The following is a 21040-nucleotide window of genomic DNA, read 5'->3' on the forward strand; positions in this document are numbered from 1 at the left end:
AGAGTCTTGTAAAGATGTCCCCATTTGTCAAAAGGCGTTAAGTCCATTTCCAATCCAATGGTGTGTTTAATACTGTGTTCGACCTCTGCGTCAGTTGGGAGTTGGCCAAGCCGCAGTGTATCTCTCTGTCTACATCATTACACCCCATTAAAGGTACTATGTCCCTTTTGCAGCCAACCTCAAATGCTGTAGAACTTTGCAGGAATTATGAATATGTCATGTATGTCCTATCTGTGAAATTTAAACGTTAGCAGTGTCCTCATATTCAAATTATGCAAGGAAACCCGTTTACTTGCTAGACTTCACTGTCAGACACTATTGAGTGACTGACTGGCTTTTTTCTTCTTTGGTAATAACATACATGAAAAGAGTTGTTAAGGGTACATGAGCATTTGTCTACATTAACCCACTTCTTGTGATGGCCAAGATTAAACTGATTGAATCTTTGCGCAGCATAAAACGTATGACCATTCGGTACAATTGTCTGAAAATCAAGACTATTACTTTTGGGCTCTATAGCCCTAAAGTCGATTTGACAACTAATAGTCGTTTTTTCCCACTTGAAGACATTTTCAAGCCCAACCTTTTTTAGGGAAGTTCTTAATTAGTATTATCTTTCAAATGCAGTTGAAATTTAACTTTTTTGGGGCCTGCAAATGGGACATAGTACCTTTAATACTTATGCAGACCTGGCAAGGCCACCGAAGACATGTGGAAGCCTATACAATACCGATCGACGTCCGACGAGGCCGACAATGCCAGTCTCTAAGATTTTCTGACAACTGATCTGATGGTTTGTAGTAGGTCCATGGTTCTCCAGATCGACCCACAATTATTTTCTCATGGGACCTCAGGCTGTCAGTTTTTGTTTAAGCTTCACGATTGAGGCCCACCGTCCATGAGATCAAAACCCCTCGAGACCGATAATTAGGCCTATCCAAATACTTGTGGATTGTTTGGAGGGGGTATGTCGGTCTAGTGGGCCGTCGGTATTCGGTACCATGGACTTTAAGAAGTTTATACATGTACATTATATATATTTCATATCTCTTACCTTGTGTTTGTCTGTTGTCTTGTCGATTGCGTGGGTCGGTTTACTGAATGACACATTGACAACAATCAAATAGCACCTACAGCGAGAAAGGAAAATTATTATACGGGCAAATTGTGCATCAACGACCTTCTTGCATCAACCTTGTCATATTACTGTTGACACAGAGATAATGTATAAAGCACTCAAACAAACGGTTGCCAATCATTTCATTTATTATGGAACATGAACATCTATGACTCAGCCATGCTCTGACATCACCTTTAGACTTTGAGGCGCAGGCAGTGTACTTAAGGTCCAGAATATTAAAGGTATACCAGGCGCGGATCCAGGATTTCTTAGGGGGGAGGCCCTTTTTGGTCCGAAAAAAAATCGTAACGACTCAGCCAGCCGCTAAAAGAGCGGGGGGGGGGGGAAGAGGACACTTTCTTTTCTTTTTTTTATCTCGAAATTTGAAAATTTGACATTTCGTTCCGTTGGGAGGGTGAGGTCACCTTTTTTAGACCAGCCATTGGCATTTAAAAAAAAAAATTTAGATTAAAAAAAAAAAAAAAAAAAAAAAATCAGAGAAAAGGGGGGGGGGTTGCTCCAAAATACACACATAAAAAACCGGAGGGGGGGTCAACCCCCTAACCCCCCTCCCCCCCCCCCCCTTCCGTACGTGCCTACTCGTCTGAAAATAGTTTTTCCCCTCCCGCGCGAAGCTTTTACGTTTCATTAAATCATTAGAGAAAGAAGACGATTCGTTGTACCGTTCTCGACTCTTAATCCTCATCTGAATTCAGTTTTCCCCTCTCCCTCTCCCGCGCAAAGCGCGGAAGCTTCGACGTTTCATTAAATTATTATAGAAAGAAGACGATTCGTTGTACCGTTCCCGAAAATTATCCTCGTCTGAATTAAGTTCCCCCTGCCCTCCCCCGCGCGTAGCGCGGAAGCTTTGACGTTTCATTAATTCATTAGAGAAAGAAGACGATTCGTTGTGCCGTTCTCGACTCTTAATCCTTGTCTGAATTTCAAATATGTTCTTTGTCTATTCCCTTTTCTTCCTACGTCCTCTTCCTTTACACTCCTCTCTTTTTTGGCCGGCGTTTATTGGGGGACCACCCACCGCCCCCCTGGCTACGCGCCTGCTGTCAGATGAACATATGTTGATACCTTGTCCGCCTCGGAAGCTCAGGGGTTTAAGGTTTTAATTTACGATCAGATTAGCATTCGGGGGTCCGCCTTAGCGCCCTAGACGGGGTCCAGGGGCAGAGCCCCGGAAGTTCAAGAGTTTAGGCATTTAATTACGGTCAGATGAGCATTATTTTAATACCTAATTGTTACAATGGCAGGTCACTAATTGGCTTGGGGTTCAGGGTGCGGAGCCCCGGAATCTCAAGGGTTTTAGGCACTCAATTACGGTCAGATGAGTATCGAGGGGCCCGCCTAAGTGCTCTTGGTTGGGTCCAGGGGGCAGAGCCCCCAGAAGCTAAGGGGTTTTAGGCGTTTAATTACGGTCAGATGAGCATTTTTGATACCTTATTATTTGTGACACTAGCAGGAAACTATTTGACGTGGGGTCCAGGGGGCAGAGCCCCCAGGAATCAGGGATTTTAGGCATTAAATGACCGTCATATGAGCATCTAAGGGCCCGCCTTAGGGCCCTAGGTGGAATCCAGGAGGCAGAGCCCTTAGGATTTTAGGCATTAATTTTAATCATGGTCAGATGAGCATATTTTGATACCCCATTATAATGTGACACTGGCAGTTAACTATTTTTTCTTTCTCGCTCTCTTTCTTTTTATTTCTCTTTAATATACTTTTTCAAAGAAAGTGTGGGGGAGGGGCTCGAGGATCCCGATCCCCGCAAAAAATTGCAACTGATATCCCTTACCTTTCTTCATTCTCTTTTTTTTCCTTTCCCTTTCTCTCCTCTTTCACTTTCCTTTCTCTTCCTTATCTCTCTTTTAGGTTTGCTGGGGGGGGGGGGAGGGGCACGGACATTATGGTCCCCAACCCGCTCCACACATTGTTGGCGGGATTAACCGCAACTGATCTCCGCTTCTTTTCTCCCTTTTCTTTTTTTCTTCCTCTTTTTGTTCCCTTTTAGCTCTCCTCTTTTCCTTTTCCTTCCTTCTCTCTTTTTTTAGCGGGGACGGGAGGGGGGGAAGGCTAGGGTCTTCCCCCCCCCCCTCGATCCACAACTTGTTGGCGGGAAAATTGCAACGGATATCCCCCTTCTTTTCTTTTCTTCTTCCTATTTTGTCCTTCCCTTTATCTCCTCTTTATCTTTTTTCTTTCCCTTTCCTTCCTTCTCTTTTATTTTTTTATTGGGGGGGGGGGGGAGGGAAGGGGGAGGCAAGTCCTTCCCCCCCCCCCCCCGATCTCCTTCTTCCCTCTTTTCTTTTCTTCTTCCTCTTCTTTTTTTCCCTTTCTCTCCTCTTTCCCTTCTTTTCCTTCTCTCTCTCTCTCCTTTTTTTTTTTTTTTGCGGGGGGGGGGGCCAAGGCACGCTCGCCCCCCCCTTGATCTGCGCCTGCAAGTATACTACTTAAACAAATTTTGACGTAAAATCGAAAGTTAATGAGTTCTACTCGTTGCATACACTCGATATGTCATTTTGATTGCCTGCGCTAACAAATCATGTGCATGCGCTATGTAGTTCAATAAAACCAAAAATTCCTGAAACTGTCTTCCATCAGGAAATTAACGCCTCGTGTAATACGGGCGTTATGCATATTTAGTCTTTCATGAAATATTTCAAGTCACTATATAAGGATACCTAATCTTATATAGTAGGCAATATGATTGTCGATTCTTTTGTGCGCTATATAAGAAGCCACCATTATTATTATTATTATTAAATATTTGTAAGATTTCGTCTCATTCCCTTTTTGTTTTGTACGTCCGTTGAGAATTTTTTTTTTTAATTATTCATTTAATTTCATTTGTTTTTAAATTCTGAATACAAAATTAAATCAGTATACATTAAAACATACATACAGAAATATGAACTTATTTTAAAAACAGAACTGACCAGGGGTCCAAGATAAGCAAAGCTTGGTGCCTCGTGAGCCCTGACAATTTCAAACACGCAGCCATCTACGATTAGACACACGAGTTTGATTTCCATTTTGGAGAAATATGTCTGAAAGTTTTATATGATATTCCATGTGACGTTCTGACGTTTGATTTCCGTTTGAGCAGTGAGTTTATTCTAAGCACAGCAGTGATGACAGACATAAGGCATTGCATATAGACTCAAGGAGGGTAAGGGAATCGAAAAGAGGAAGCTCGAGTACCCCTAGCGCCCCCTATTCTCCCATCCCCTCCTTTGGCACACAAACAGGTGCAAACATACTCACAGGAGCACCTGTTAGACTTTGAAGCGAGCTTTTGTTTGAAGTCTGGAAAGTTAAAGGCACCCCTAACTTCGATCAATGATTTCAGAATTTTGTTTTCACCAGGCAAAGAAAATGTTCTCATAATCATGATGATGGTGACGATCATGGCTGTGTCCGCCTCTGCTGGGCACCCATGGCGCCTGCTCTACAATATCTGTAGAGCAAAGTGCCCCCGTGCGTTTTGAATATCCATAAATATTGATTAAAAAAGGAACTACATGTATATACTCTCCAATCGGAAGGGGGGGGTCAGACATAATGCATGTAATTAGCTTTTACAGTGATTACAAGTTGTATACATTTTCCCTCAAGAGCTGTAAATGGGGAGGGGTCATCCAGTTGATCGACAGCCAACGATGACCGACAATATAGAAATACCCCGGGAAAAATGCATAAGAGAACTTTGTAGAATAATGTTACAAGAAGTCCACAAAACCAACGGTCCATGAGACTAACAGTCTTCCGCAGACTGACGAACAAAGAGATCCATAAGCGAATTTAGAAATAATTATATCGGTCCCTAGGTTATCGGTCTTGTGGGCCGTCTGTCTCTTGCGAACCATCTTAACCCTATTTAGCCCGGGCTATTTTGAAACTGCATAGCCCAGGGGGGGGGGGGGGGTTTCTAAGGCCCCCCCCCCCCCTATGATCTCGGCCGTGAAACGCCCGATCGCCATGTTAAGTGAAGTATATAGAATACTATGGTAATTTCAATTTTTTGAAAAATTCACTCATTTGCATATTTATGGTAATTTATGCAAATAAGGTCATAAAATTCACATTTTTGCCCATAAATCAGACATTATTCATATTTAAGCATTCTTTCTCACTATATATATTTGTTAGACCATTTGGAATAATAAAACAACACAACAAATTGAAAAACCAGGGTTATTACTTATGTTATCTATTGTTTTGATAATTTCTTATGTATTTCTTTGTTTTTTTAACTTATGTATTTTATTGTTTTTGTTGTTTTATTTCATTTCCAACTATTATTCAACTATTTTGACCCCAAAATAAACACCTCAAGGCTCAACTATAAACAAGACCAAAATATCTAATGCTTTATCTCTTTATTTGAAAAATGAGATTTCCATATGTTTTGTACACAAATCACAAAAATGAGCGATTTTCGGGCTGACATGCAAAGACAAAAGGACATGTGACTTTGTAATGGTAGGTCCGATTTTCGAAAAATTTCTTTTAAAAGATGCGCAAGCCTCGAAAGAAAAAAGTCACAAAATTTCAGTGCAAGATTTTTTTTGCGTTAAAAAATTATCGCGAAAAATGTCGAGGGGGGACTTTAGAAGCCCCCCCCCCCCCCCCTAAATAGGGTTAAAAGAGGCTTTAAAGAGGTAGTTTGTACCGTCCCACAGAAAACTCCTTGCGTCAACTTTATTCCGCCTAATAACAAAATATTCTTTTAAAAGTATTTTGACTTAATGTTATTATGTTAGGCTTCAATCAATGGCTAAGGGCAAACAAATGGGGGCGTCTGTCAATCACTCTCGCCCTTTTTCCCGCCATGTAGGCCTACAGAGTTATGGGGAAGTACACCCTGGTAATTCAAGAAGCTGGCAGTACTATAAACGAGAGAAACAAATGAGTGAAAGTTTGAGCAATATCCGATTGAAAATTGGAAAGTTATGATTTTTTTTAAAGTTGTCATCAATGAAACACAAATTAGCAACACTGTGACGTATCTTGCCAGGTCCGAAAATGTCATGAACTTTCACTTTCTTAGTTTAAAGGTAATGCAAAGTTTTCGGAAATTTAAAAAAAGGATGGATAGTAATTCTTTACAATTTTGATATATTTGGATGCCCCTGTTGATATGTTAGTCACTAGAAAATTTAGCCCGTAAAACACTTGTGCTTTCGAGTTTTTGAACAATCAAAAATTTACCGGTGCTCCCGGTAAATTTCAAATATTTCAAAAAGCCATGGTAGCTCCGACCATGAAAATTAAAAATATGCAGCCCTGATATATAATCTCCAAATGGGATAGCCAATCGGTCGATTGTAGTCAAGAAACATTTTAGAGCTAAAGTAACATCAGTCTTGAGAGGGCGCCATACACTATAAAGAGTTTATTATTTACAATTTCATCAGTTTAGACTCGATTTCAATAACGACAGCGATCATTGAATATTGTAAAATCGCGTATGCTTCCAATAATGTTCATTTGAACCAAATTAATGACCCCATACCAAAACTTTGTTTTGCCTTTAATATAATGGATGAAGGAGTAGATTTCTTTCATACAGAGATTGCATTTTTTTTTTTTTAATGCACCGTTAGGGTATTATAGAAAATGTTATGTGGGGAAAATAGAATGTTTTGATTTTTTTTTTAAACAGAACAAATGGGAAGGGACCTCACAAAACTAACTTGATATCAGGGTAGACTAGAATCCGTGCTCCTGTGCTTATCTCAAATTCTAAGCCAGCTGCACATTTCCATCATGATAAATACATCTCTCTGCGTATAAACAGTGAAACGTTACGAGTGTGTCACCTCATTTCTGTTTGCTAAGATATCTTACCGGCCGGAGGCAGCAGCCCCCCCCCCCCCCTCCTCCGAAAGAAATATGTAAATTTGATTTACACATTACCAGGCATGTAGCCAGAGTTTGATGGGTTTTTTTTTTTTTTTGGGGGGGGCACATACATCGATCGAGGTCAAAAAAAGGGGTCTAAAAAAGTTCAACCGATCTTGGATTTTTTTTTTTTTTTTTTTTTTTGGGGGGGGGGGGGGTACGTGCCCCCCCCCCCCCCTCCCCCGTGGCTATGCCTGCACGTTACGTCAGCAAATATGAAGCTTTTATAGTCTATTTTGAATTTGTCGGCACATTCGCTTAGGTTGCCCCCCCCCCCCCCCCCCCCCCCCGCCGCCCGCCCTCCATTCGCCGTCAGACGTGACATGCAAAGTTCAACTCAATCTAGTCTGCAAAAACAGACTCTATCTTTTATACAATTTCATCAGCTAATTGATAATGATAATGAGTGTAATATTTTTTATTGTAATTTCTATCTAATAATTAGATATATTTAAACAAATTAGAAATTAAAGATGTCTTCTTCCCCATCCGCAGTCACACAATCATCAATCTGTCACTAGTAGTCTTCAAAAACAAAAATCATGGACAACTTTGTTCATTTTACTCACCTTACAAAAATGTACCAAACGAATTTATACACGACTCAAACAAGTGGCGCATGCGCAATTCTCAAAAAGGGCTTGGCTGACATTGATAATTCCTGTCGAGAGGTAATGTAAATACCGTGCAAAATACATCAGATTTGTGTGTATAATGATATATGTATTTGTTTTAAATATGTGATGTTAATGGCAGATCGTGAGTGGTATGTGAGGGACCGAAGATCAATCAGTGATTTGCTTGGAGAAATTATTTATTCTATCTTACATTTTCATGTAAGAACCACCTTGCGAGCGAATGTGTTGGGTGTGTATGGCTGTGCAGTGGTTGCAATTCTGCGGTTTTATGACTCGAAATTCCTTTTCAGTTACGTCAGAATTAACATCTTTGTGTGATTTCTTTGTGACTTTTCCGTATCAAATAATATATTTTACAAACGTGAAGACTTAACCACCTTTCTTGTGTACATCTAGTGGGTGAAATTTATCGAATATATTTCCATTTTCAATGCGGATCCTGCGTAGACATTTTTTTTCATTTTGGGTTAAGTTGTTGTCCATTGAGTTTATACGGTAGGTTGTGTGTAGTCTGCCGGAGACGAGCCCAAGCTAATGCGGAAGTACCCGCTCCCGTGTATCACGTTTCACTTGAGTTGTTTGTGTGACGGATTACTCCTATACAGTAGTGGGGAGTGTCATCTATACTGCCTAAAACACCAAGCCCACTGATAATATTTTATCCTAACAAAGGATTACCCACTAGATATAGATCTATGTTTAGTGTGTACTGTAGTTAACGTGCCGTATAGAGTAAAGGAGCCCGTTTTCGGCCACTTAAGACAAAATCCTATTTTTAGGACCCTTTACTTCCTATTTATTATCATTTTTTGTTCAAATCATGAAGCAAATATTATTATTATTTAAACAAAACAAGAATCCCAGAAAAAAATCACGAATTGCCATGACAATATTCATTTCAATTTTCACTGTTTCGGAGTCAGTTTTCGGCATAGCGTACCAGTTTTCGGCCGCATGTACAAAGTCATTAGGAAGCGCGCGCACGCGCCGTGCGTTTCCGCACTGATCTATAGCACTAGCGGGCGGAGCAGATATCCCACGCCGGAGCTCCCCGGAGCTCGCCAGGCCGAAAACTAGTACTGTGGTGATCGGATATTGGAATCTGAATTAGAGATATCGTGTGTGCGTTGCGGTGTGCGGCTACATTGATTTAATACATGCGATGAGATACTTTTGAGCTTGCGACCAGCACAAAATCGGGCTCTAAATCTGAAAAATACATGAAATAAAGCTCATTTTATGGTACCCATATTTCTTACAGACACGCGTAAGATACTCGATTTTTCAGATTCGGGTAGCGGGACCGCCGATTACATCGCTAAAATGTGATATTTTAGGATATATTTTTCATTGCAAATGTGGTTCTTCAGTGACACTGGCATGGTATGGTATGTGTGGGATATGTGTTATGCTATTATGCGATGTATTTTAGAGTGATTTTACCTTGCATCCAACCAATCTATATTAAACTATTTTAAAATTGCATTACCAAGTCATTCCACCTACATGTAGACTTCTAAAGCTGAAAATGCAAAGTAGATATTGTAATCTAGACTAGTCTTTTCTAGATCTAAAAAAAAATCATCCCTAGTTTTGTCTTTGTATCTTTCCAAAAGTAAGGATGGAGTCTGTGCTATTTAATTGTTTTCTTACCCGGACATAAATATCATACTAGCTTATCACTTACAGGTTCTATTGAAATTGTGTCGTTAACTCGTTGTTTAACAAATGTTTTTAGCTGGATACAATGCTGAAAAAAATTCGCTCAAAACAGGTGAAATTTGTCTTGGTCCGTAACTGATTCATTGTTTAATTCAAATTTTCTTATTAATTTTACTCTGAAGACTTATTCTTTCTTTCTTGGTTTGAAACTTCCTTTCTCTCATTTCTTTTTAAAGATGTATCTGGCTAAGCAACAACATCAAAATCTACTCAAGATTGTGACATATCCCTGTAGAATTCCCCCAAACTGAAACACAAAAAGACAGAACATTGCTTGACATACTGTATGATACGTGTACTTTACTTATGACAAGAAACTTGACAAAAATGACCTTTTTGGAAGTGTATTGTTAGATGACCTCTGCTCTGCCTTATCATTTGATGTACACTGTACACTGTACATGGAAGAATGACGATCATGTGACGTCTTGCTGTGACATAGCCTAAAGATCATTGAGTTGGGAATATCTGGCATAGTTTCAGCTTACTTTGATCTCATTTTGTATCTTAACCCAACAGGATTTGTTGCTGATGTTGTTTTGTTTTGTTAGGTTTTAACAAATAAAAAAAATTGTGTGTGTTTGTTTATGGGTGTTTTTTTTCAGCAAACATTTATTGGAGTAAGGTTTGCTTTTCAGTACATGTATGTGTACATGTACTTGTAAATCATACATCCACTTATAAACAAAATAGTTTGATTTCGAGAAGTTGTTCATGTAGTCATGATCTGATCCATGTTTTGCAAAGCCATATATATATTTAAAACAGAGACATGCAATGTACATCGTACAACTACAAGCAATCTGTGTGATACATGTACGTACATTTTATGTATGTTTTACAAATAACCAATATTGCTTTAATAATAAACATTTATTATCAGAGTTCTTTTGTAACTAATTCTCTGTTAGTTATCTCTCTCTCTTTCTCTTTTTTGTGAAGAATTAGCAATAAAAACTAGTGGGAAAGCAAGTTTACATGGTTTACATACATGTATGAACATCTACAATGACATCTACATGTACATGTACATGTAGATTTTATGGTTACCACTAGGGAGAATATGTAACATTTGATTGAATACTTTCTTTTTTCAGAACTAAATGTTGATCTTACATTGATTTTTATTTTTTGTTTGCATTTTTTAAGTCAGAGTACTGAACAATTCTTCCACTCTCTTATCCTTGTCAATGTTTCTTTTTCTTCGTCTTAATCTGCCTCCTTTATTCCTGAACATTGTAGTATTTAATCCTTTTGTCCAACGTTGAATACTATGTGTCCCTTAAAGGACAATAAATAGGCCTTGTGAGATTACATAGAGTTACAGTCATGTAGAAATTTAGCATGTGCAATCGGTCTGCGTGTAGGCTCAAGCTTTTGCTTTATTAATCCAATTGTCCAATTGTGATGGGTTCGTGCACCTGCCTCATATTCTTGTCTGTGGTTCTCAAGGCACAATTATGATGAGAAGGGCATCTTTGCTTGTATGTTCAGGAAAGAATATTAACGTTATCAGGAAGGCTGTAAGTTTGGCATCTCTAGAGAAGGAAAGTAGGAAAGCTGTAATTCCATTATTCCTAGAGAATGAAGATACTCCCCTCTCTCTCCCCCACCCCCTCTCTCTCTCTCTCTCTCTCTCTCTCTCTCTCTCTCTCTCTCTCTCTCTCTCGCTCTCGCTCTCTCTCTCTCTCTCTCTCTCTACTAGCCTTTTGATATTAACAAGAATTATCATTTTTTAATGACTTCATTCATTATTCTGATTGATATAATATTGCATTGTATTAGTATGCACTTGCCCTTCACCAAAGCTATAACACTTTTCTCTTTTGGGGCTTCAAAGTTCAACAAACCTCTTTACAGTCTGTCCAGCAGTTGATACATTGATACATCACTGTACATTATTGCAGATTTTTACAAGAGCCATATTGTGAATTCAGTGCATCATTTTATATGGAGTGGCTTATAGTCACTTGTGTGAGAATCTTCAAGGTGATTTTGTGGCTGAAGCAAGGGCTTGGAACTAAAAAGAACTGAGTTTTCAGTTAAAACAAGGTATATAGATGAACATGTACAATTGAATATGTTTTTAAAAAACTAATTACAGCAAAAATATGGTCTTTACGGTATGCATTTGCGCTGCGTTATGACATCAATAGGTTTTTAATAGGTGAAAGGAAGGCCGGTTGAAAAATACTAATTTTGATGGTAAAATACTAATTTTGGAGGTGCTGAGTACTAATTTGTACTTCCAAAGGTTGGCAGCTCTGTACATGTCCCCCTGTTTGTATTTCAACACATTTGAAATATACAGTCAATAGAGTGTCAAGCTTTGTCTTCTTACATGTATATATCTTTCTAGTATATACCTTATCCTGATATTTTCTATTTGCAGGTTAAGACGATAAACAATCACCATGGCGAGTAAAACCAAAGTGAAGAAGACGAAGAAGAGGGCGCAGAGGGCCACCTCCAATGTCTTTGCTATGTTTGATCAAGCACAGATCCAGGAATTCAAGGAAGCCTTCAACATGATAGATCAGAACAGGGATGGATTCATCGACAAGGAGGATCTTCATGATATGTTAGCTTCTTTAGGTAAGAAACAAGGATTCAAAACAAAGGGAGTGAAAGGGAAGAGATAAATGTATAATGTAATTTTGTTGAGGTCTCGCAGTCATTGGGTATGCTTGTTTCTCTAAGTAAGAAGCATGGATTGAACAAAAAGGGAATGAAACGGAAGAGATTAAGGTACATGTACAATGTAATTTTGTTGAGGTCCCGCAGTCATTTGGTTTGAGCACTTGACTAGAAATGGGAGGGTCATTGGTTCGATCCCAGGCTCGGCACTAGTGTCTTTGAGTATTAGGCCTACCGGTAATCAAAACAAGATGTATTGCCCTTGTCCATGATACATGTATGCTTGCCAATGCTTCTCTAGGTAAAAAACAGGATTGAAAGAAAAGGGAATGAAAGGGAAGAGATGAAGGTAAATTGTAATTTTGTTGGGGTCTCGCAGTCGTTTGGTTTGAGCACTAGAATGGAAATGCAGAGGTCATTGGTTTGATCGGCACTAGTGTCTTTTAGAATTAGGCCTTTAAAAAAAGATGTATTGCCCTTTGCGACTGACCCGAAAAATTAAAAAAATCTATGGGCAGCTTTTTATTTCAGTTTTTTTTCCAACTGTTTTTTTTAATTAAAAAATATGCTTTAAAGCATTTAAAACTGATAAATATTAGCCCAACGAGAGGGAAAAAACACACACACACACACAAAAAAACAAACACGCCTTATTCCCAAAGAAGACAAAAATTTATAGTACTGACCTGGGTACATAACGCCAGTTCCATACAATTTATTCTTTTCAGTCTGTGACTCAGATTTCCAAATTTTTGTTGCTAGTTTCCCTATTCTTTTGTTGTTCATTGTTCAACCAACCCTTGTAATACACTATAAATGATTGAGTTTAATGTAACCGGTTTTTATTAGCAGTATCGTAGCAAAAGATGTACATGTATACGTAATAATTCCCTGTCTCAAGAAAATATTGAATGAATAAACAAAAATACCATATACATCATTTGTATCTTCACAGGTAAAGACCCCCTAGACAAGGATCTTGAAGACATGATGAGCGAAGCACCAGGACCAATCAACTTCACCATGTTCCTGACTCTCTTTGGAGAGAAGCTCAACGGTACGGACCCTGAGGATGTCATCGTCAATGCCTTTGCTTGCTTTGACCCTGAAGCAAGTGGTAGGTTGCACCCCTTCATTCAGAATTAATTTACGTTTGCCACTCTCCACCCTGGGGAGTATTTCACAAAGATCCTAAGTTGGATTTAACAATTATGGAAAGCTGTTAGTATTTTTGAATATATTTTGTAAAAGTTATTTCAAAAGTATTAAAATAAAAATTGAAATCTTTCATATTTTCTATTATCAAGGAGATTTCATGTTCTTGATGTAGAATTTATGAAAAGTCTAAATAAATTGAATTTTGCTTTTGAATATATTTTATTTTAAGGCTACAAATGGCTCTCCATAGTGTTCAAGTCCAACTTTGAGTTAAGTTCAACTTCTGATCTTTGTGAAACACCCCCCAGGTGCAATAATGGATACCTGGTAGGAATTTATTCCTTGAATGCTTTGAGCACCTTGGGGCAGCTGGGTTAAAGCCAGTGTTATAATACTGCTTTGTAGGTGCCTTGAGCATCCCCTGGGATGGATACCTTCTTAAAGGTAATACAAAGTTTTGGTATGGGGTCATGAATTTGGTTCAAATGAACATATTGGAAGCATATGCGATCCGTAAATATTCAATGATCGTTGTCGCGGTTGAAATCGAGTCTAAAGTTATGAAATTGTCAAGAATAAACTCTTTATGTTGTATAGCTCCTTCTCAAGGTCAGTATATTAATTAAGCTATAAAGCAATATTTCTTGACTGAAATCGACCGATTAGCTATTCCCGTTTGGAAATTATATATCACAACTACATATTCTGAGATGTGCATGGTCGCAGCTACCATTGTACGGCCGTAGGCGCTATTTGAAATTTATTAAAATTTACCGGGAGCACCGGTAAATTTTTATATTCCATTTTTCTCGAAAGCAGAAGTGTTTTAGGGGCTAGAAATTTGTGTGCTTATAATACATCCACAGGGGAATCCAAATATATCAAAATTGTAAAGAATCACTATCCACCCAATTTTCAAAATTTACCAAAACTTTGTATTACCTTTAATATAAATGTACATATAGGTTTTATTATTACATGTAGATAGACCAAACATTATATTCTCTTCAAATATCTATTTCAAGTTCAATTTATCAGGTCTGCTATAACTTTTGAGCTCCTTTTTTTTCTTCTTCTTTTTCATTTTTTTCAAGTGAGATTTCCTTAGAGAGTTTTAATGAAAAGTACTTTTAGTTTTATTCTATGACAACTGTTTGACTCCGTGCTCATAAACTAAAAACTTGTTTTAATTTTATGTCAATAATTGAAGAAGGACAGGCAAAATATCTTACCTTCTTAAAAAACAAGATTTTTTTTAAAACTACAAAGAGTGAAAATAGGAATGACTGTTGCCAATTCAAAGAGGAATACTGATTGATTTAGAAGACATCAAAAACCCTGTACTGCTATTGATTAATTGTCTCCTTCTTGCCGTGCTTGTAGGTGTCATCCCTGAGCCGTACTTGCGTGAACTTCTGAGCACCATGGGAGATCGCTTTACCGAGGAGGAGATCGATGGCATTTTAAGTGGGGCTCCGATCGATAGTAAGGGTTTGTTCAACTATCGTGAGTTCAGCCGCATCCTCAAGCACGGAACCAAAGAAACTTGAAGAAACTAACGTCGGTCAGACAGACATTGCTTTATTGGTATTTTTAAACATTTTTGAGGGATTGGGGGAGGGGGATGTAGTTGGGCATATAGATCACACAAGAGATATTTTGCTCCCGAAAATTTGAAAATCGCGCCGGCCGAAAAGTCGCTCAGTGGGGGGGGGGGGGGTAAGCGGACACTCTTTTTTTTTTTTTTGTCTCGAAAATTTGACATTTTTTTTCGTTGGGGGGGGGGGGGGGGGGGTAAGGTCACTTTACGTTAGCCGTGGGTATAATTTTTTTTTTTTTTTTTTTTTTTTAAATTAAAAAAAAAGGGGGGGGGGGTTTTTAGTTTTTTTTAGGGGGGTTTACACTCATAAAAATACCAAAGGGGGGGTTTGAACTCCCAAAACCCCCCCCCCCCCCCCCCTCTGCGTACGCCCCTGCATGAGATCTTAGAATCATTTAAAACGGTTTGAGGGATGTCTTTAAAATGTATTGTCTGTCGAAGGCCAAAAGGGCGTTAACTCGATGCAAAAGTAAATGGGATTATGCTTTTCTGACTCCGTCAAGACATTTAGTCATAATAAAAGTCAAAATCATGTGGGAAGTTTTTGCTGCATCTGTCAGCGCACTACTCAAAGTTTTCTATAGGTAAATCTTGATTATCTTGCATATGGTGTACATGAAAGAGTCAAAACTTGACTGAAACTGCCTGTAGGGTAAAGTGTGTAAAATACCCCTCTCAGTATCTCAGGTCAGCTTGAATATTTTTGTATTTGCTTTATCAGTTTGGAACCCAACAATGACTCAATAACAGAGATTTTGCATCTTAAACCTTAAGCTAAAGCTACAAACTACAGCAACCTTGCCCCCATTAAGTTTTCTCTTTGTGCTGGAAAAATCCTGTCATTAAGAAGTGTGATGAAGTAGTGTGAACATAATTTTCAATGATTGAATAGTCACAGAGCAAATCCAAAACACTTGATCACTCCACAGGGTAGATCTAGTATTTTTTTTGTATAACGATAATTGGCAGTCGATTCCCGAGATGGCGTATGAAGTCAGAATTGTTTCTGTAAGATACACATCTCTAGAGTAAATTGCCTCTTATATTATTGGACTTATTTTGACTGATTTTGTTTTTGTGGGTTTTTTAATTATTATTATTATTGAAAATGTTAGAATATAAACAATTCCATAATTTTTATTTTAGATAAACCTTTGCTTCGTTTATTTTCTTAGACAGGTAACGAGTCATACAGGGCTTCCCAGTAGAAGTTTATTATTAGAAAATTATATAATGGTACAATATAGCGTAACCTTGTACAGTATTTAGTTCCTTTGTATATGTTTTGATACATTCAATCACCTATGATATCACAGCTTTGATTATTTTTTGTTTATTAATTCAATAAATAGGCCTATTTTGCTTCATTTATATACTTATTTAAATACTTCAGTTACAAGCTTTGTCCAATTTGTATTAGATGATGTATACATTTTGAATGCTTGGAATAAAATATTTAAGTTTGCTGGGTAGGATGTGCTTCATATTTTACTCTCCCTGTTGCATGCATACTTTTCTGTGATTTATCATAACCGTTGGAAAGCAGCAAAATACAGGTGTGTATAAATATGTTAAGATACAATCTTGTAATATGCATTTAATTTCAGCATTTCAATGAGTGAAAATCACTAACTTGTGCCATAAGTAAGCACATTCTTGAATTGTATGAGGGTTAGTAAATGCTGTGGGGCTTGTGTTTTTCATTTGATATGTATTGGTGCTTCTCGTATATATTAAGTACTTTTAAGCTGAACTAACCATACCTCTATACTGTAGTAAAGACATTACTTTTTAATAAGAATAATACAAGTACTTGCATAAAAGTATAACAGCATTGCAGTGAAAACTATCTTGTAATTCTCTTTGACATTGGGCTTTTACATGCAATGAGTCCCGTTAGAGATTTAACCATTTATTTCATTCAAAAATGGACCAGTTCTTTTTGGGATCACCATCATTATACATTTTTTTCATATTTGGATTAAATGAATGGAAAAGAGACATACATCATTTAGGGCATGTTACATTGAATCACCCTAGTGCATACAAGTACATGTAATTACAGTATGTAAAAAACTATTAAAAAAACAATCAATAAATGTTACGATGGCTTAGGCAAGCATAAATGGTCAGGACAGAAGTTTTTACAATGGATGTAAAAAATTGAATTAAGCAATTAGTAAATTTGCATGATATTGATAAACAGTACCTGATATTGAGAAAAGCTTAGAAGCATTCCTGTTATACTATTCCAATTACATCATTCCCAGCGCATAAGATTTGTAATATATTCGTATTTGTGAGAGCTTTTGCCCTAAATTCCAAGACAGGAAATCTCCCTATCCTATCTGATAATACTGTAACATGTGTTTCAATTATGATAACAGGCACATTGTATGCAAGTAGATGGTACGTGGGGCATGCCTCAGCCAAGTGTCAGAGTTTTCTTGAACAACTTTATGCTGTACCTGAGAGGAAAATTGCACCGTATATGAATATATTATGATAATGTTCTATGTTAATACATTCTGATACTTGTATTCCAAAGATTTAATTGAATTCATTTAAAGTATTACATTCTTTTATCTTGATAATTTTCCTTCAAATAATCTCATATTATTTGGTGAATATAAAAATAATTGCTTGATTTGTGATAGCTAGATAGTAGATATATCATGTAATTGCATTAATATTTTTAATGAATAAATTATAATACATAACATCAAACATTTGTGTATCTTTATTTTTCACTTGTCCTAATTTCTATTCCTGTAAAATACTTTTAAACATGTCTTGGACATCGATGAAAATACTGCCTTTAAAGAGATCATCAGGTAACTTTGTTTCAGATTCTGAAAGAAAAATCGTGGATTTAGCTCATGCTGCTATGATCATTATAAACCTTTAGGTCAGTCAGGAAACCCCCTGTCTGACTATCGAGATATTTATGATCAAAAATCGAAATTTCATTTTGCGTTTACCGAACGGTTTTGATAACAGTACAGTCTATTGGGGGGAAATGAGTATGGTAAAACAGGTCACTCAAAGAATTTTCATCTTTTGGGGCACTTCATGATCATTTTGAAGCGCAATTTTTGTTAGGGCTTCATTATTACACCATATCAAAGACACTGATAACATGTAGGGCCATGCATCTCAGATTTAACATTGTTAAATGATGCCTTTAAGCCTCTCAGATGTGAAGTGGTATATCGTGACTTTTTCTTTCATGATTGCTGTATCTTACAAGACAGAGCTCAGTAAATACTCATAGGACCTTCCTTTGTTAAAGTGTTATTAAAAACAGGACGATTAGAAGCTACGACTTATAGTGGAATGTCGCCCTCTGCTGACATCATACAGTAGAGTTCAGAGAAAACTATCCTTTTTTTTCTGCGTTTTAGTGACAGGTTTCTTATCTTCATTTGTTGTGATAACTGATTGAAGCCATTTATAATTTCCGAAGAATGCATTTTCAATCTCTACCACTCTCTACAATCTACATATATATATATATATATATATATAGATGTGTACACAACAAGAAAAAAAAATAGTTTTACTGTAAAAGACGTTTCCTGCCGACTAGATCGAAATAGTTCATTTTTTATTTTTCACAATAAAAAAACGCATATTCTTGAACTCTGCGTTTTCCCAGCGAGCGCGTACATGATTTCAAAGTGCCTCTGCGCGGTCAACCCCTGCGGTGTCACGGCGCTCAAGCTATATGCAATTTACGCTGTGCGATAACTGCACTACACTAACGCCAGCTAAACATTTTTACATCCTTCAATGTTTCATTTGAGCCGTGCAATTTTCTTTATTTCTTTTCGATCTGAGTGTAGATGTGAATGTGAGTATAAGGTTCATGTTATTACAGAAGTGTACAAGGAATAATACAGATGGAAGGGATATAAAACAAATATAAAATGACCATTAGTATGAAGGGGTGACCAAAGTTCGCGCAGATTTTAGAACAAATTAGAAAATGTGATATTCGATCCATGTTTTCTCATATTCTACACAAATTTATTTATTTTAATTACTACCAAATGGACGGCAAAGTATTTTACTACCAATTGGTTCAACTACAACATTTATCGTCGAAGGATTTCGGAGATATCGCGATCTAAAAATTCGATGTCCGATCGTGCATGCGCGCTGCATCTAAAAAAGTCATAAAAACAACGAGACCTAAGTTCACGCACGGGGGTTTACAGCTGATTTATACAAAAATACGATCCATCAAAATAAGGTAATTTCATAATTTGCAAGGCAAAATATCATACAACCAGACGGTACCACTTATTACTTACAATTTTGAGGATATCTGCTCTCAAAATGAAGATTTCCAGACCCTTATCGGTAAGTTGGTAATTTTCGGAACGGACGCAAATAACTGCAAAATGTGCCGATCTTTTGTCAATATTTTCACAATTTCGCGCCCAATTCCAAAGAAAATTTCGTTTCTGGGTAATTTTATGATCCTCTTTCCATTGGTGATATCAGATTTTCGAAATTTTACCGATTTTTTGAGAAAGCGAACTTTGGTCACGCGCGAACTTTGGTCACACAGCCATACTTTTCTCCCCCGGGCCGATGGCCCTCGGGAGAATAGTACTAGTTGATGTTCCTTCGATGCGAATAGTTTCAGCTAGATCCTCGAGTGTCATTGTATATTTGTGTATTATATATATCTGTTTGCCTATTTACCAATCTTTAATTTCCATCTCATCATCATTCTCCGTTTCTCTCTCTCTCTCTCTCTCTCTCTCTCTCTCTCTCTCAACCTCTCTACCTATATTTTATGAATCTCGATCTCTGCCTATTTAACAATCTTTAATTTCCCTCTCATCATCATTCTCCCTTTCTCTCTCCCCCTCTCTCTTTCTCTCTCTCTCTCTCTCTCTCTCAACCTCTCTACCTATATTTTATAAATCTCGATCTCTGCCTATTTAACAATCTTTAATTTCCCTCTCATCATCATTCTCCCTTTCTCTCTCCCCCTCTCTCTTTCTCTCTCTCTCTCTCTCTCTCTCTCTCTCGCTCTCAACCTCTCTACCTATATTTTATAAATCTCGATCTCTGCCTATTTAACAATCTTTAATTTCCCTCTCATCATCATTCTCCCTTTCTCTCTCTCTCTCTCTCTCTCTCAACCTCTCTACGTATATTTTATGAATCTCGATCTCTGCCTATTTAACAATCTTTAATTTCCCTCTCATCATCATTCTCCCTTTCTCTCTCCCCCTCTCTCTTTCTCTCTCTCTCTCTCTCTCTCTCAACCTCTCTACCTATATTTTATAAATCTCGATCTCTGCCTATTTAACAATCTTTAATAATCCCTCTCATCATCATTCTCCCTTTCTCTCTCTCCCTCTCTCTTTCTCTCTCTCTCTCTCTCTCAACCTCTCTACCTATATTTTATAAATCTCGATCTCTGCCTATTTAACAATCTTTAATTTCCCTCTCATCATCATTCTCCCTTTCTCTCTCTCCCTCTCTCTTTCTCCCTCTCTCTCTCTCTCTCTCTCTCTCTCTCTCAAAACCTCTCCTCCCTTTCTCTCCTACCTCTCTCTCCTCCCTTTCTCTTCCCATTTGATACGAACATTCAAACATGTAAAAAAAACACTTAAAGGTGACATTCAAAGAAAATCACAAATATGTCAACTAAATGTATCACTAGAAACTGGTATTCAAGTATTCAAGTATTCAATTTTATTTCACATCTCTTTAAAAAAACACATTAAAAGATATACAAACAAATCATCATTTAAAACAATATAAATACATACAAAAAACATTCATTTACATTGTACTGATGAAATAAGGATGAAGGGTGGAGGATGTGGGGGATCAACAAAGGCCATTGGCCTGTCAAGGTTGATCCCCTATATTTCCACCCTTCAAGAGAAATACATTATACAAAATATAAAAAATAAAAACAATCAAACAAACAGATAATATAACATAGCATAATCACATAAAAAACACAACATAATTATTTACATAAATCACATAAAAGGCAATTAGATCAAATAAAACTACTCACAGTTAAGAAGATAACATTTATATTTTTTCCTGAATGTAAAAACAGTGGATATTTCTTTTAATACGTTTGGCAACTCATTCCAAAGCTGTGGGCCTTTAAAACTTACTGTAGTTCTTGAAAAGTTAAAAATATAAAAAGGTACATACATTTTATTGGAATTTCTTGTTTTATATTTATTGATGTTGCAATTATATTCG

The 21040-nt window shown here is 37.3% G+C and overlaps 2 protein-coding genes across 2 annotated transcripts; one reads left to right on the plus strand and one right to left on the minus strand.

Annotated features, from left to right (window-relative positions):
- Positions 1-7604: 7604 nt before the first annotated feature.
- Positions 7605-14887, plus strand: LOC115922931 (myosin regulatory light chain 12B-like). Its single transcript, XM_030982677.1, has 4 exons — positions 7605-7707; positions 11789-11991; positions 12989-13150; positions 14575-14887. Exons 2-4 carry the CDS (start codon positions 11811-11813, stop codon positions 14739-14741), a joined length of 510 nt encoding a protein of 169 aa, XP_030838537.1. The 5' UTR covers positions 7605-7707; positions 11789-11810; the 3' UTR covers positions 14742-14887.
- On the minus strand, positions 11022-20389 carry LOC115923356 (putative uncharacterized protein DDB_G0271982; the record flags this gene model as incomplete). Its single annotated transcript, XM_030983816.1, has 3 exons — positions 20245-20389; positions 11810-11877; positions 11022-11102 (listed from the first exon to the last, which is right to left on the minus strand). Coding segments are annotated over exons 1-3 (294 nt in total), but the record flags the coding sequence as incomplete, so codon positions are not given.
- Positions 20390-21040: the final 651 nt, after the last annotated feature.

Source organism: Strongylocentrotus purpuratus, unplaced genomic scaffold (assembly GCF_000002235.5).
Source record: "Strongylocentrotus purpuratus isolate Spur 01 unplaced genomic scaffold, Spur_5.0 spur5_scaffold_13, whole genome shotgun sequence".
NCBI lineage: Eukaryota > Metazoa > Echinodermata > Echinoidea > Camarodonta > Strongylocentrotidae > Strongylocentrotus > Strongylocentrotus purpuratus.

Coding starts and splice junctions, on each gene's coding strand:
- LOC115922931 (XM_030982677.1), top strand. CDS start 11,811: ATGGCGAGTAAAACCAAAGTGAAGAAGACGAAGAAGAGGGCGCAGAGG. Junction 11,992..12,988: donor TGATATGTTAGCTTCTTTAG/GTAAGAAACAAG, acceptor GTATCTTCACAG/GTAAAGACCCCCTAGACAAG. Junction 13,151..14,574: donor CTTTGACCCTGAAGCAAGTG/GTAGGTTGCACC, acceptor CCGTGCTTGTAG/GTGTCATCCCTGAGCCGTAC.